Source organism: Parasteatoda tepidariorum, chromosome 6 (genome assembly GCF_982258835.1).
Source record: "Parasteatoda tepidariorum strain Cologne lab strain chromosome 6, Ptep-v5.0, whole genome shotgun sequence".
Lineage (NCBI taxonomy): Eukaryota > Metazoa > Arthropoda > Arachnida > Araneae > Theridiidae > Parasteatoda > Parasteatoda tepidariorum.
The window spans coordinates 95,065,619-95,081,826 of NC_141760.1; the positions used below are offsets into that span (position 1 = coordinate 95,065,619).

Below are 16,208 nucleotides of genomic sequence, written 5' to 3' on the forward strand. Positions count from 1 at the left end.
TAAAAATTTTCTAAAACTGAGTAAAAGGCAGAAACTTTTATGATTTACTTCTAGGTGGAAAAATGTCGTCGAATTGGCAATTCTTTAAAAAAAATTAATAAATTTTAAAATATTTAAGTTATTTGGCCGTTTTAAAGCCCAGATAATTCTTCACAGCGCGTTGAAATATATAGTTTAAAATCATAGCTTTGCTTCAAGTGTAGGGCATTTAAACTGTGGATTTTTTTTTATTTTTCTCGGCTTCAGAGCTTCGAAAAACCATGGTAAGAATATTTTTTCTATAAATGCCCGTACAATTGTATATAAATGTATATTTTTCATATCATTTTGTAAATGATCAAACAGCGTGTGAAAAATGAAACCATAATTTTTAAAACTAAGAATCTATGGAAACATTTATTGTTATTTCCAGATTCAAAAAACTAAAAGCATACTTGCATGTACTCAAAAAGTAATTATATCTATATTTATAAGTATTTTAGGTAAAAAAATAATAAATTCGAAAAATATCTATGTATATTATTATAATTATGACGTGAAAGCCTAGTTTGAATTGTGGACTGACTCCATTTATTCAAATAATGGATTTACTTTCATACTTACACTAGTCATTTCGATTTTATTTCAAAACTAGAACAACTCTAGTTTATTTATGCTGTCAAACACAGGACGCCACAAATAAAACAAAATGAGAAAAACCGAACATTCATAAAACTTTAAGGCTCCGTATTGCAGCAAGAACAAAGATTGAATCTGACTACTATTCAACTGGGAACTTAATTTATTAATAAATAAGTATACTTTTAAGTATAAGAGAAAAATTTTAAATTTTAAATACATAAGTTTTTGAGTTTAGAAAAAAATGCTAATTTGTATTAAAATAATAAAGTAGATGCTAAATTTTTAAACCAATTTAAGAATTTTATATATAATACTACATTTCTATATGTTCTTCAAAAAAATAAGTTTCTGTATTCTATTTTCTTTTGCAAATAATATTTTAATTTGAATTTTGAAAATTTGGAAAACTTCAGCTTCTTTTTTTAGTTTTTTTTAATTAAAATGCTTTCTTAATTTTCTTTAACTGTTTTAATTCTCTTTAATTTATAATTCGTAATGAAACATCTACACGTATTTACATATCTTTTTCCTCAAAATAAAATTACAAATTAAATAGCATTATTTTATGTAGTTTGTTCAAGTTATTTAATTCTTGCATTCATTTAAGACTTAACAAGGTTTAAATATTTAAAAAATATTTCAATAAAACTGTGTTGAATAAATATACATCATAAATAAATTTATATGTTTTAAATTTCTTACTTTTTTGAGACTCTAAGTAAAACAAGAGAGTTTGAAAGCATGTGTGTCGTTTTTTTAAGTGAATATTGGTAGAATTTTATTATTTTTTATGTTTTTATTTCATTAGCTTAGTATAAATACCTTTAATCAGTAATTATATATTGATATTAAATAGTTTGAATTTTCCTAGAAAGTTAGAGTAAATAGCTTGAAATTAATATTTTCTTAAATTAATATTTTCTTTTCTTTCTCTTTTCTTAAAATAAATATCTGCTGAAAGAGTTGTACTTATTTTATTCGATATTCCCGAAAAATCCATTTTCATAATGGAAATTTTTTTTGACTTGATATGTTAATGAGAAATTTGATTGTATGTATACTTTAATTTAATAGATTGGTTAAAAGTCGAAACTAGCCAGTCACAAAACTGAAATCAATAACGATTTCGAATGTATTTGTAAGGCTAAAAGGAAAAATGAACATGTTTGCGAATTCAGAAAAACAATGGTAAATTGTAAAGAAACATTAGAAAGTTGCTTACAAAACATTTTTTTTCGCAAAAAATACTTCAATATTTCTTTATATGTAGTAATAATGGATAGTTTACCAAATTTTTTGTCTAAATCAGATTGCTTGTTTTATTGCTTCACTTCTAGATATTTAAAAAAAATCGAAAATTCCTGGAAATTATATCAATATGAAATTATATCACATTGATATATTATTCACATAATATATAACCTCGTAATTATTCATTAAAATTTTTATTTAATGGTTAGAAATTCATAGCACTGTATCCTTTATTGTCCTTAAATAATGCACAAGTGGAACAATTCGTAGGAGATCATGTTCAGTGAATTTAATTTTACAGTTTGACGAAACATATATTGTCTGATATAAGACAAAGAGTCACCGCTTTGACGTAAGACACCTACGAGAATAAAGCCACCCATAAACAAGTTAATGTAAGAACAAAGTCTCTCGTTTTTTAATTTACTGCATGTAATTTAACACTAGCGTTGATTGAATTTTACTGTCAAATAAAATGTTTAGTCGACAAATATGTTAAGCCAACTTTTGAAAACACTTAACTTTTCAGGTTTAACAATAAATAATTGTAGCCTGATCACAGTCATCTAAGAACAAGTTGAAGTACTTACAAACTCAATAAGTTTTCAATTCATAGCATGCTATTTCATACAATCGTTGATTGTCTCTCATTGTCGAACAAAGAGTTAAGAGGCAGAGCATGTTAAGTCAATTTTTCAAAACACTCTATTTTTCAGATTTAACAACAAATAATTAAGGCTTGATCTAAGAACAGACTCATCTAAGAACAAGTTAATACAAGAACAAACTAAGAAAGCAATTACTTAGTTCATGAAATCTTCATGTTTAATAACTGTAAAATCTGTCATTTTAAGAGTTTTAACCTTTCTATATCATTTTTATTAAAAACCACGATTGCGATTGTTACTAGTCTCGCTGTAACCCTTTGTTCTACCAAGAACGATTTTCAACGTGACTTAAACCACTGTAGTCCTTAAAGATATATTCTTCGTTCTGAATGGTCTATTCCAGGCGTCAGAAATGTCGTTTGCATCAACAAAAGAAATGCAATACGAATGCTTGAAAGCTCTTTTCGAATGAATAAAACAATGACAAAAAATTCGTGCACCCTATTTGCATGTCCCTTGGAGGAACGAAAGGGGCCAGGAGTAAAAAAAAATTCATTTTTCTTTCGCGCTTGCCTCAAAACAGAAAAAGAAAGATGGCTGGTTGCCCAATAAACACTTTGGATTTCAATAAAAAGCAATTCTTGGTGAAATAGGAATACGATTTTTTTTCCGAAAGGGGAGAAAACTGGTAAAAAACACATAAAGGAGGCACAAAACGCTCCTAGAAATTGCTTTTAAAACGTATGGAAAAGGAATACTTATACTGATTCCACAAATCCTAAAAAGCTTTATACGTTTTATTTTTGTTTATTTTGTGCCTATTTACTTATTTATTTGCGCATCTACGTGTGAAAGTAGCGCAATTTTTAAGCACACAAATACATCATGCTTTTTTTTTACCGTTTTAGTTTAACGTAAATCTACCGTTGAAGTACAATTCTTGTTTGCTTCATTCATCACGACGTTCGTAAATTCTTTTCAGTTTTGTCCACTATCTCATCGAACTTCAATTTACGAACAGCCATTGAATTTTTCATGAAATGGCTGTTTGCCCAATAGAGAGATGCTATTGAAATCGTTGCTGTTTGACTTTGAGCCATATGAAAAAGAAATAAATTCTCTTATCCATCAACGAATAAAAGCTGCCCATAATTCCATGGGTATAAGAAAAGCATTCGAGTACCTTTGCCGTTGCAGTTTGGTTCGATTACGTTTTTTAAAAGGTGAACTGAAATCTTTTCTTTTTCATTCATTTGTTTTATCGAAATATTTTTATGTAATATTCGCGTTACGTAATTATCGTGTAGAGTTTGAGCTATACCCTGAATTTATACATAAAATTCAATAAAAATATTTTCAGAAAATTTAATTTACTTAGGAATATGTTTCATCTTTAGATAAAGTAAGAATTGAAAATATTATTAAATAGTAACTAAAGAAAATAAGGAAAATATTTGGGGGTAATTTTTAAAACTCTTAAATAACTTTACCTATCTCAAATTTCAAGGCACATCATTTCAATAGCGTACAATAAAAAATTATAGTTACTAAAAAAAAAATTATTAAAGAAAATGAATTATGTCCTGCTGGCAAGCAGGCGTTTAAGAGAATGAAATGAAATTTTGTATAAATGCATTATAAAACATGAGCTTTATAATGGGGCTATAAAGTAGTTGCCTTGCTTTACGTTTGAGGTTTCAGTGACAAAATCTTAAACGGTCAAAAGGCGAGGACTATTTTTTTAAAATCATAATCATCATAATAAGAAAAAAACCTTAAAATGGATTTGGAATTATATTTTTAAACGAGTAGTAGCCACGCTAAGCAGAATAATGTATTGTCTGTCTAACCAAAGATCTTGCCTTACTACAAAGTCTGATGATGTCTACTGCTATGGAAACAAGAAAAAACATGTTTTAAGAGGGGAAGATTCTGACACATCTCACGTCCAGGCGAATCAAAACTTGTCCCACAATGTTTATTCACGTCTTTACTTGAAATAGTTTAATTCCGTAACCATAGTCACTAACAATGCTCCAGATAGTTAGTGAGGAAAGTTCCTTAGTTAGACTTCGTTAGTACTTAATTGGATTCTTATTTAGATTTGATTCCAGCTCTGTAGAACGCGATGTAACCGTAGCGGGAAGATAGATGAAGGCATATTTAATGTGCATATTATTATACATGAAGGCATATTATTAAATCTCTAACATCGTACTAGCTCCATTTCAAGTTATTTTACTGTAAGGTATTTATAAATAAAAAAAAGTACAAGATGCTGTTTGAAACTTTCGGTGTCCTGTCGCCGTTACAGTAGCCGTGAGATATAATCGTTCTTAACTCTTCTTAAGGGCATAACTTATAATAAATTAAAAGAAACTTCCTTATAGAAAACTTCGTACCGTTTTCTTTAAAAATATGCTTCTCAGGTTACCATTATAATTGTTATTTATTATATATCCTCTTATTAAATATGCTGTTGAATATCCAAATGCTTTTCCTTTCATATTTAATCATTTATCTGAATGTCTTACTTTTCTATTAATTAGGGGTGATTTTCCACATGTTCTGTTTAAAATCAGTGCGCGCGATATCTCGTTTTATTGCTTGTCCTCTAGAAGTTTTAAAACAAAAATAGTACATTCCATAATTATAAAACATTCTAACTTACTCTTTTGCATTTGACTTTCATGCTTCCGACACTTCGCTCTTCTGTTCTGGAACCAAACCTATTAAAGAATAAAAAAATTAATGAATGAAAGAATTATGATGCAATTATTAAATTAATTATCTTAGATATAAATTCTTTAGTTTGAACTAAGTGGTACAGTGGCTCATTGGTCCAGCTATCACATGTGAAGAACTGAGTTTTGGAACTCGGTCCACCGAACTTCATAGGTATCAATCTCTCTGGGAATTAAAGATGGCTAGTGCGCTGAGTTGACCATAAGGTTGATCACGAAACTGTGCAGTATTAACTTACATTACACCTTGATCCCTAATAGGCAGCTAGAGACTCTTTACCTATTTTTTGTTAAAATAATTTGAGATAAATTCAAATAACTAATTTAAGTTCATTCTGATTTATAAAAATATGTATAAGAGACTGTATTCTATAAGACTATATATGTATATTAGACTATATAAAGACTATATTCTGAATATAAAAATATTTCAGGCGTCAGAAAGGAATATCTGTCATTACTAAATATTTTAGAAAACCTCTAGACATCCAAATATTTGAGGAATTAATACAAAAGTAATTTTTAGTTCATGAGGCAAAAGGAGCTATAAGAAATGTAATAATGATTTTGTATTTCTTAGTTTATTTAAGAAAATCAATTTTTTGAACGAAAAAAAAGAAGGAAAATACAGCTGATTGAAATTTTTTCGAGACTCTAAATATCTAAAAGAGATATCTAGAATTTACAACTCGAATAAATTAAATATGAAGTGTAAATTAGTAATCTTTTCAATTGAAAATTTTTATACTCCCAGAACAGAAAAGCAGGGAAAAAATCGTAACTAGTTTGTTTGTTTTTTAAATGAGTAAATAAAACTAAACCTCTAGATTACTTAGTACTACGTATCCAAGGCTTTAAATAAAGTAATTTGTTTTCAATATGTTTCAGAAATTAAAAATTAACTTGAAAGTTATGATTTTGATGTTTTTCTGTGTTTCCTCTGTTGTGATTCATTTTTATTTTGATATTTTTTTTATTTCTCTTTTGGTAAGGGTTCTAAAACTGTATACTAAGGGTGGTCATTACGAAACAGCACTTAATGAGTATGTTACAGTTAAAGTGTATAAATCATTCACTCTAAAGATTATCTAGTTCATGTGCAGATTAACTAAAGTGATAGGTTGAAGTACCAAAATAATTGTTTCATTTCTCAGATTGAGAAAATCTTCAAACTGCCAAAACAGTCTGCACTTTACCTGCAACACTCTCCGAAATAAAACTCTCTTTGTTGAAGATTCAAACAATCCTTGAACTACATTTTGTTAATCTCAAAAATCATTTCGTCTCGAAATCACATGATTTGTGACAAAACATGTGCTCCCAATTATGTTCTCTCAAATGTTTCCTGAACTCGGAACCTCATCGTAGTGCGTTGTGGAGGATGGTTAAATAGAATGACGGAACTAGCATGAGGACTAGACTGTTCAAAATAAAGTGACCAAATTAGCTATCCGTTTTCTATGGTGGTCAAAGATCGGCCTCGTACCATTGAAATAGCGCGCTTGAATCCCGCTTCGGGTGTGGGTGTAATTTGTCCATCTGTTGTTTTATTTGTCTTATTGCGCTACATGGTGCCCTCTATAAAGAGATGATTGTAAGAGAAAGTTAGATACATTTGTCACTACGAGTTTTTTTTTTTTAATTATTTTTTTTTATTTCATTTATTTTTTTAGAGAAAATATAATGACGAAATATTTTTTTACTATTGATGAAGTTCGTTTCCTCGAATAAGTGACGATAGTTATTTCCTTCACTTAGAAGAAATGTTCGCTCGGAGCGGACCAGGAAACAAATTTGAATGTCCCTTGTAGGAGCTCATCAAAGTGAAATTAAGAACTTTGCTAGAACAATAGAAATGTTTCTGCACCTTCAAATCAACATAATGTTATTTATTTATTTTTCGCTCTCTAAAAATCAAATAATTGCAGTCAAAACAATTTAAAATATTATTACAATGAAAAAAATTTTTTAATATGTCAATGATTTTTTTAATACCTAAAAAATTTGGTAGATCAATACAATAAAATAATCTACAAACTAGTTGATAGAGTAAGAGAAACAAAACCTCGAACCTTATCAATGAGAAAAACTTTAATGCGCATATTACCAAGGTAAATTATTAGGAAAAACTCTCTATTTTACACTTTAACACGGATTACTCTAGTTAATCTGCAAAATTTGTTAGGTAAGGTTTTTTCGAGCTATAGCGATAGCATGTAAAACTACTTGATTAATAATTTCTTTCGCTTCAAAAACATACACAAATCGGAAATAACAGTTGACATGTTTCAAGCTCTCATAATCAAGCCTTCCCCGTCATAACATGTAATACACTCTAGAAATACTAAAAGAAAAAAAAAATATCTCTGTAAAAATAAAAAGCATGAAAATATCCATAAGCAGTTTTGAAATTAGTAATTTGTATTTAAATCTATTTTTCTACAAGTTGTTATTTTTCGAATTATCCTTAATTATTCCACTATATCTATTTCGCTTTCCTGCCACGTCCAAACAACCCCTCCTCCAAAAATTTTGATTTAAAGTTCCGTTGCGAAACTGCGACCGCATCCAGACACTCTTTTTAACCCCCTTCTCCTTTTCACGCGAACGCGGAAGAAAGGGATTTGATGCCATTATCCCCCAATGAATTACTAAATGCCGTGTTGTTATTGGACGAGAAATGCTAAATCATCACCACGTGACAATGAGAAGCGCATTTCACGGCGCCACGACGGAGCTGAAGTGATCCTAAGAGGGTGAAAGGGATGCGGGAAGAGGAGGCAGCATCCTCTAAAAGATACTCAAAGGGAACCTACTTTATTAATGAATCTTAGTCCGACGATTAATCATCCCTTTATCTGGACAGAGGTTCTTAATGACACGAAAAAGACTCCAGGGACCGCTTTGATGTAGAAAGTGTAGGTGGAGGATGCGGAAGAGGAAAAAGAGGATCCATCCAATGAAGTCGGAGAAAGGATGCTAGTGTTCTTTCATCAACGTGATTGCATTAAGGCCAGCCACTTATAGCTGATAAATTCAATCTTGTTAAACGGCAATTTAGTAATGAATGGATGGACCGAGTCGAGTGACTCGAATTATGTAAATCCCTCGGTAGTCCGGCAGAGGGGTCTAATTGAATAGCCTCTCTACCCTTATGTGACCGCCGCCGCTCCCCTTTTCTTGTCCACCCCCGCCTTGGGTTTCATTATCCTCGTCTATGGAGGGTCTTACCGATTTTTGCAAATGATGCGATAATCAATGACTTTTTTTTTTTGTCTTTTTAGTTGGGGTTAAACTGGAGAGTGATTAATTTTGTATTTAATGATGCTAAATTAAATGAATTAGATCGGGAAGATGATGGAGGCTTTAATCATACGATTTTATGATTGAGGTTTTTTATCATATCATGATAAAAGTTAGAGTTGGATTAGTTGGTGATTGCGGTCACCGTGATAAAAAAGATTTTTAATTTTTCTACCTTTCTAACTGCTGCAACTTATAGTAATTACCCTACAGTAAAATTTTGTTTAGGGCTTATAAGTCTAGTCTACTTATATAGTTAAACTATTTATATTGGAGTGATAGATTTAAATATTTATATTATAGAAGTTATAGATCATTATCGTCGTCTGTGGAAGTTTATATTGATTTTTGCAAATGATGCGATAATCAATTACCTTTTCGTGTGTCGTTTTAGTTGATTAAGTAGGAGAGTGGTTGATTTTGCATTTAATGATACGAAATTAAATGAAATACGTGAACCGGGTTCTAATCTCAGTGATGACTGGGAGATACAGATTTCGCACCCGGCTGACATCGGCCACAGTGCTGACGTAAAATATCCTCAGTGGTTGACGGATCATGGGTTAGAATCCCTTTGCCGTCAAACTACCCGAGGGAGATTTTTTTTGGTTTTCCACTCCGTGTAACGCAAATGCAGTTTAGTTCCTTCAAAAAGTCCTCCACGTTAGCAAATATCCACCACTTCTTGATCCAGGAGTTTCCTTATCTTCTGGATTGGGTTCAAAATTACAAGGCTACGGAGTTAAACATTAGTATTTGTAAACCCAAAATTTGATCGGCTGTTCAACGACGGTTATAAAATAAAATATTATTTTGTTAATTTTTTTTCATTAAAAATAATAGTTTGAAGCAAGCTGTGGTGGATTAGAGGATAGAGCGTTCGCCTCCCTATGAGGTGACCCAGATTCGAATCCCAGTGATGACAGATAGGTACGTATTCTGCTACCTACTCGACTACAGTACCGGCGAAAAATATAGTGGTTGACGGATCTTAGGTTAGAATCCCTTTGCAATCCGACTGAGCGTGGGAATTTGTCGTGGTTTTACTCTCCATGAAACGCAAATGTGAGTTAGTTCCTGTAAAGAAAGTCCCCCACTAAGTCTGGTTTGTCTTAATACTTGATCCAGGAGTTAACTTGTCTTCTAGGTTAATTTCAAAATTGCAGGGCTATGGAATTGAACAGCTATTGTCGTAAGAATTGAGTCGGCTGTTCAACGCCTGTTTTAAAATAAATAAATTAAAATAGTTTTGTAGTAGTCAGAAGTTAAATTTAAAATTTGGTACCATTGAAACACTTGAAATAAAATGTAATTTTATAAATGTACTAAAAACTGACATCTGTTAAAGATTATCTCTCATAAATAGCATATTGCTCCTGGTAAAGTTTTGACTCAGAATTTTTTTTTCTTTTTCTGTTTTAGTTCAAGTTTAATGTAGGTTTTTCAATTGTTTCGCTCTCCACTAAGGTGAGCTTTATTTGCCATCTTTAAATGACAGAGTGCGAAGATTGGAATCAAAATCAAGTCAATCTATCTCCCTCAATCCAAGGATACTTTAATCGTATATCCATATGAAATCAACGATATGTTTCGAATATTCATCCTTTTAATATCGAAAATGGAATACGAAGAATCAAAACATTATATCGATATGCACCAAAGGTAAGAAATATTAGAAATATATGAGGCAACACTCATAACGAAATGCACTGACAAATATAAAGTAAAATAAAGGGAAATTAAGAAAACGCGATTCAATGTAAGCAAACTACGTTTAGAACATTGAAAGTAAAGAGAATAAATAAATAATTAAATAAATAAAGCAAATAAATAAAACATTTAAGAAAAAGAAAAAAGGGGCATTGAAGGAACAAGTAAACAGATAATTGATAAATCAAAAGAGATAAACTAATAAATTGTTGTGAAAAAAAGACACTAAGTAAATAAATATACATGATAAATGATTAAAAATACTTATTATGTTTAACTTTTCTTCGCTAAAGAAATCCCATTAAGTACACTGAACAAATTCATGTTAGTAAAGTTTAATTACGAAATTATCGTTAGAAAAATATCTAAATATCAATCAAAAAATCCATCAAATTTCATGTAGTAAATATGGTTAATCTTTAATATAATTTTTGGTAATTCTTATACAGAGATAACTTCATAATAGATTGAACGGAATATTTTTTTTTAATCTCAGAAGATCTTGAATTATCTCTCAAAGTCAGTGGCGTGCAGAGATGTAAGGATGCCCGGTGCAAGCTTATTGATTAGGTTCTTCGAATCGAAAGAGTCTTACAAACTTGAGAGAGCAAAACAAATTTTAAAAAATGTTGATATATATCGCTCATGAGCTGCAATAGCGACACAACTCAAAAAATCAAGTTTTGAGATAAATAGGTTTAAAGTTTTCATTGCTAAGCAAAATGCATAAGAAATGCTTTAGTTTGCTTAAACAAAGATTACCTTCAAGTTGAATTATGAGTTGTGCTAGTATTGCTGCTGAAAAGAATGTGTATTTTAATATTTACACCTGTTCCTTGTCCAAAACGAGTGTTTTTTTAGTTGTGCCACTATTGCAGCCCATGAGCGATATAGTTATAAAAATATACATTTCAAATCCAATTTTAATGTGAATGAAAACAGAAATTTTCTTTGTTAAAATATGTATTATTTCTAACAGAATATTCTTTTTTTTTCCTAATATAAAAGAATATTTAACTTTAAAAGAATTTAATTTTAATGACCTTCTTTATTAAATTTACTTAAAAATCATATTTTTATTCTTCATAAAGTGATTTTTCTTGTGTGAAATATTATCTTCTAAAAAATTTAATTTCATAATACTTTTCTTTTTTATTTCCTTTCATGACCGGCGTTGAACAGCCTACTACTTTTTGGGCTTATGACCCTCAATATACAACTCCGTAGCCTTGTAATTTCAAACCCAACCTGGAGGACAAGGGTACTCCTGGACTCCATTTGGACAAAATAGCCTTCGCGGAGGACTTTTTGATGAAATCAACCTGCATTTGCGTTACATGGAGAGGAAAATCTGAAAAAATTCGCATGATTATGCTGGCGGCAAGGGGTCTTTGGTCTTCTATTAGGTGTTCCCTTTGCTAGATTACAAGGGCAATTTCCCTTTTCACCTTCGCTCTTTGCACGCCACTGATCTGTGACTGCAGCATTTTCCTATAGACATATTTCAAAATGCAAACCTCCTGCAAACAATAGAATTAAAGGAAAACCACTGTTACATGAAATGTTAGTGTCTGAATGTTGCTAATCTGTACAGAGTGTTCCGAATGTTTGCTTTTTATTACGTTTTTTACAAATTCTTTCTTTTTTAATTGAAGTAAAAAAATACACACTTTAGGATTCTCAAATTAATATTGCCTAAATTCTATGAACATTCCAGAAGCTTCTGGTACATTCAATTTACATCATTTCCTCTTTAGTTATTCCTAGGAAGTCCCTTCATTGTAAACAGGCGATCCCTTCATTGTAAACAGGCAGTTCTTAGTGCAGACTGGCTTTCGTCATTTATACTTTCCTCACTTTAATAAATTCGTTATTTAAACCTCATCTTGTCATCTGTATTCAACCACTTTAACGTGACAATATTATGAAACTATAAATTTCTGACTGTTTAAGAAAATGGAAGGAAAAAAATCGTAGCAACGTTAGATTTCCCGGGGTAAAATTGGAGGTCTGTTTTACAACTGTAGTCCAGACAAAAGAGCTCAAAAATAGACGTTACCAGGGAAATTTGGCCGGAGTTTTTGTGATTTGCATACTTATGTTTTTTAGGGTGTTGAACATGAATCCGCATTTTTCGACCAGCATTTTTCAGAAAAAAAATTTTCGAGAAAAACCAGGAAAAATCCTGCTTTTTTTTTTTTTTTTTTTTTTTTTTTTTTTTTTTTTTTTTTGCATGCAATTTTTAATGGCTTTAGATAAAAAAAAAAAATGGTTGAAAAAAAAATTAAAAAAAGAACTGAAAACTAGAGAAAATTTCCTACTAATTCTATACCTTCATCGATTAGTTAATCAAATAATTATGAGTATGGGAATAATGACTATAGCATTAGAATCGAGTGTCTTATTTTTACAGCAGAGAAAACTAAAGGAAAATAATATATAGAGATTTAAAATACATAAGAAATTCTCTTGTGAGATCTAATAGTACATAATATTTCTACTCTCTGAGGGAAGAACCCCTCCAATAGCTATGTTAAAAAAAATAATAGTAAATAAAAATAAAAACTCCCAAAATCATAATTTTCAGAAGGTCTTTCTCATTTTAATTTTTTTTGCTTTATCTTCCTAAATTTTTACTCGTTTTAGACTCATGAGAGTTTTTATACCTGCCACATCAATTTGGGTTATTCCCAGTTCCTGTGAAGAGAGATAACCCCTTTTCAGAAGCGCATTCCGAATAAAGATAATTTTCTTAAAAACTTTCTTAGAATCAAGATTCTTGGTTTCGCTTTTTTAATTTGCATGTAAATCAGGTTTGAAATGTGAGTTTTTTCCTCAATTTTATATTTGTTCAAAGTAACTAAAATAGCACCCCCTCTTCCTATAAAATCAAAATTCCTAAGGTCATTTTTCGTTTAATAATTAATGCTCTTTTTTTAATAATTTTTAGGCTATCAAAATTAAAGTTTACATAAAATAAACAAATAGTTCTCAAAGTTATGAACTGGAAAAATTTGTCAAAGAAGAGAGTGACTTGGAACATGATTCTGAGGAAGGCAATGGCCCACCCTGGGCTGACGCGCCATTGAAGAAAAGAAGTAAAATAAATAAATAAAATAACAATCTAATAAATCAAAAAGAGGAAACAAAAGAAATTTTATTTATCAAGTTTAGTATAAAAATTATCCTTATTAAATAATAGTAAAAAGAAAGACTAAGATCTTACTTTATAAGGTATTAATCAAGTCAGTTTTGACTTATGCTTCAGAGACATGGACTTTAACAAAAAGGGAAGAGAAGTTATTAGCAACCTTCGAAAGGAAGGTCCTACGAACCATCTTTGGCCCTATACTCGATAAAGACAACTGGAGGAAAAGATATAATTTTGAAATATATAGGATCTTTGATAGCGATGATATCATTAAATCTATTAAATTAAGTAGAATGAGATGGGCCGGGCATGTAGTGAGAATGAGCCCAAAACGAACAGCATTGAGAGTCTCTAACGCAACCCCCTCCAATAAAAGGCCAAGAGGAAGGCCCAAAAAGAGATGGAAGGACTGTGTGGATGAGGATTTTGCCATCCTAAAAGTAAAGAACTGGAAAACAATTGCTGGGAGAAGGGCAGAATGGGAAAAGCTTCTGAGGAAGGCCCATGCTCACAAAGGGCTGTCGTGCCAATGCTGATGATAAAATAATAATAATAATGTCCACAGCATCTTAGGTTGGTTGCAGTGATTATCGATACATTGCCATTATCTGTTTAGTATTCAAGAATATTTAAGTTGTAATCATTTCACGGATAAAATAAACATGCCTGAAATTATCCTTTCATTTTCACATGTTCCTTGAATATGAAATTAATAATACATAGGATCAGCATTCTGTAAGGAAACTATCATTGTTTCTCTAACATTCATTGTATGTGAAAGAAATGGTCAAATGAACTGAGTGTATATCTCTTCCTGTCTTTCTCTCACTTTTTTTTAATTGAAAATCAAGAAAATATGGGAAAGAGAAAAGAAAGGCAAATCGTAAAAAAATATAAGATTATATTCTAAATAAACTTGTCCTACAATATTCAGAATTTAACTGATTTATAGTTCCATTGCTTATCAAAGAATAGGTTTTCAAATTTTGACATAGTGACTCAGGTAGTATAGTTTTATTTTTTCGTTCGAAATTTTGAATTACGGATATTTTTTTTTATAAATAAAACTTTTGAATATCATCATTCTTATTGAGCTAAAAAATAACGCACATGATGAAAATAAATCTGAATATGTCGTCACCTTAAAGGTGTTTTCTGATATGATTATTTTAAAAGGAAAGACGAAAAAAATATTTAATACGCTTAGTATTTTTAAAATTGTTTTTACTTTGTTTTATTACTATTTTCGCTTCACATAAACTTTCCATTCGCATCAAAACTTTAAGATATATAATCTAAATTTTGACTTCGTAAGAATTAAAAAAAAGAGATCATTAGATATTAAGCTAGAAATGTCTTTAAAATTTGTGATGAGACATTGGGGGGGGGGGGATTATTTTTGATGCTTAGAACAAATATTAAATTGTGGGGACAAATGTAAATATAAATTGTAACAAATATAAATAATAACAAATATAAATTGTGGGGAAAAATCCAAGCTTGATTTTCATGCAAATTAAAAAAGAGAGACCAAAAATCGGGATTTTAGTAAAAAAAATGGGGTTATTTGAAAAGTAGGGGGTTAAAGGGAAAACCCCCTACTCTTCCTCAATTCCCAGGAGCTAAAAATAAATTTATCAGGGTGGGAAAATTCATATGCGTGTTTTTAGACTCGAACTTAAGTAAAATTACATAGAAAGATAGGCAAAAAAATGACTAAATAAAAAAAATGAAAAGACTCTTAAAAAATTAATTATGGTTTTAGGGAGGATTTAGTAATGAGTATGATTATTAGTGGTGGTTGAGTTCCCCCCACTAAAGTAGTAGAAACTTTTTTCTGTATGTATTACTAGATTCCACAAGAGAATTTTTTTTATAAGTTTCAAGCCTCTATAAATTTTTCTCCTAGTTTTCACTGTTGAAATAGTAAGAGAGACATCATTCTAATGCTTTAGTTATCATATTTTCATAATCACTCGTTTACTTATTACCCTAGTAAATTATAAATTAGTAAAAAAATTCTCTTCAGTTTCCCAATAAGCTTTCAGAATTTTTCTTTCCTTAAACCCTAAAAAGTTATAAAAAAAAATCTTAATTTTTATAGATTTTTTTCTGCAGAATAAAAAAATAGTTTCCCGAAAAATTTGGGTCGGAAATGGTGGTTCTGTGTTAAAAAATTCCAAAAAGAAAAAACTTAAAAAATAAAAAAATTGTCAGTTTTTTTAGGTAATATCCTTTATTGCCAACACGCGCTTGTTTAATTTACGCAGTAGCATATGAGGCACTAAATGTGATGAAATGCTTAAGTATTATGTGCGGTCATGGGCAACACTTTGACACAAAGACAGTAAAAAATATCAAAAAGAAAAAGTATGATAACAATAATCAATCCCAATCAATCAAGAATATAGCTCCCACTAAACACTATTAGTGATGACAAAAAACAAAATAAAAAAAACTGTATTGTTCGGAAAATGCCACTGATGTTCCTCATATTAAAACCCAACTTACAAAATTAAAATTGAAAATTTTCGATTTTCTTCTCGATTTATCTCACAAGATGAGATTTCATTTCTCTCAAGAAGAAAAGGGAGAAAAGAAAGGGAACTTTCTATAAAGGAGGAGTTACGTATTTCTCCGCCCCACTCACCTTCTATTGGTTCGAATGAGAGCCAATAAAGACTGGAAAAACCTCGACTTTCCTGAAATTGATAGACATCACTGCAAAATACCTTTCTATACCAAAAGCTATTTTGTGGCTTATTTTTCCGGCCTTAGGTCATGTTAGGACTTATTATTATGAATGGATATGAGACAGCG

At 30.4% G+C, this 16,208-nt stretch overlaps 1 protein-coding gene across 1 annotated transcript in view; it reads right to left on the reverse strand.

Moving 5' to 3' along the window:
• The window catches only part of LOC107457353 (uncharacterized), an 80,719-nt gene that overhangs the window by 12,827 nt on the left and 51,684 nt on the right, over window positions 1-16,208 (reverse strand). The window contains exon 3 of the mRNA XM_021148380.4: window positions 5,152-5,209. Coding sequence (XP_021004039.1) covers window positions 5,152-5,209 — 58 coding nt within the window. The remainder of the gene's footprint in view (window positions 1-5,151; window positions 5,210-16,208) is intronic.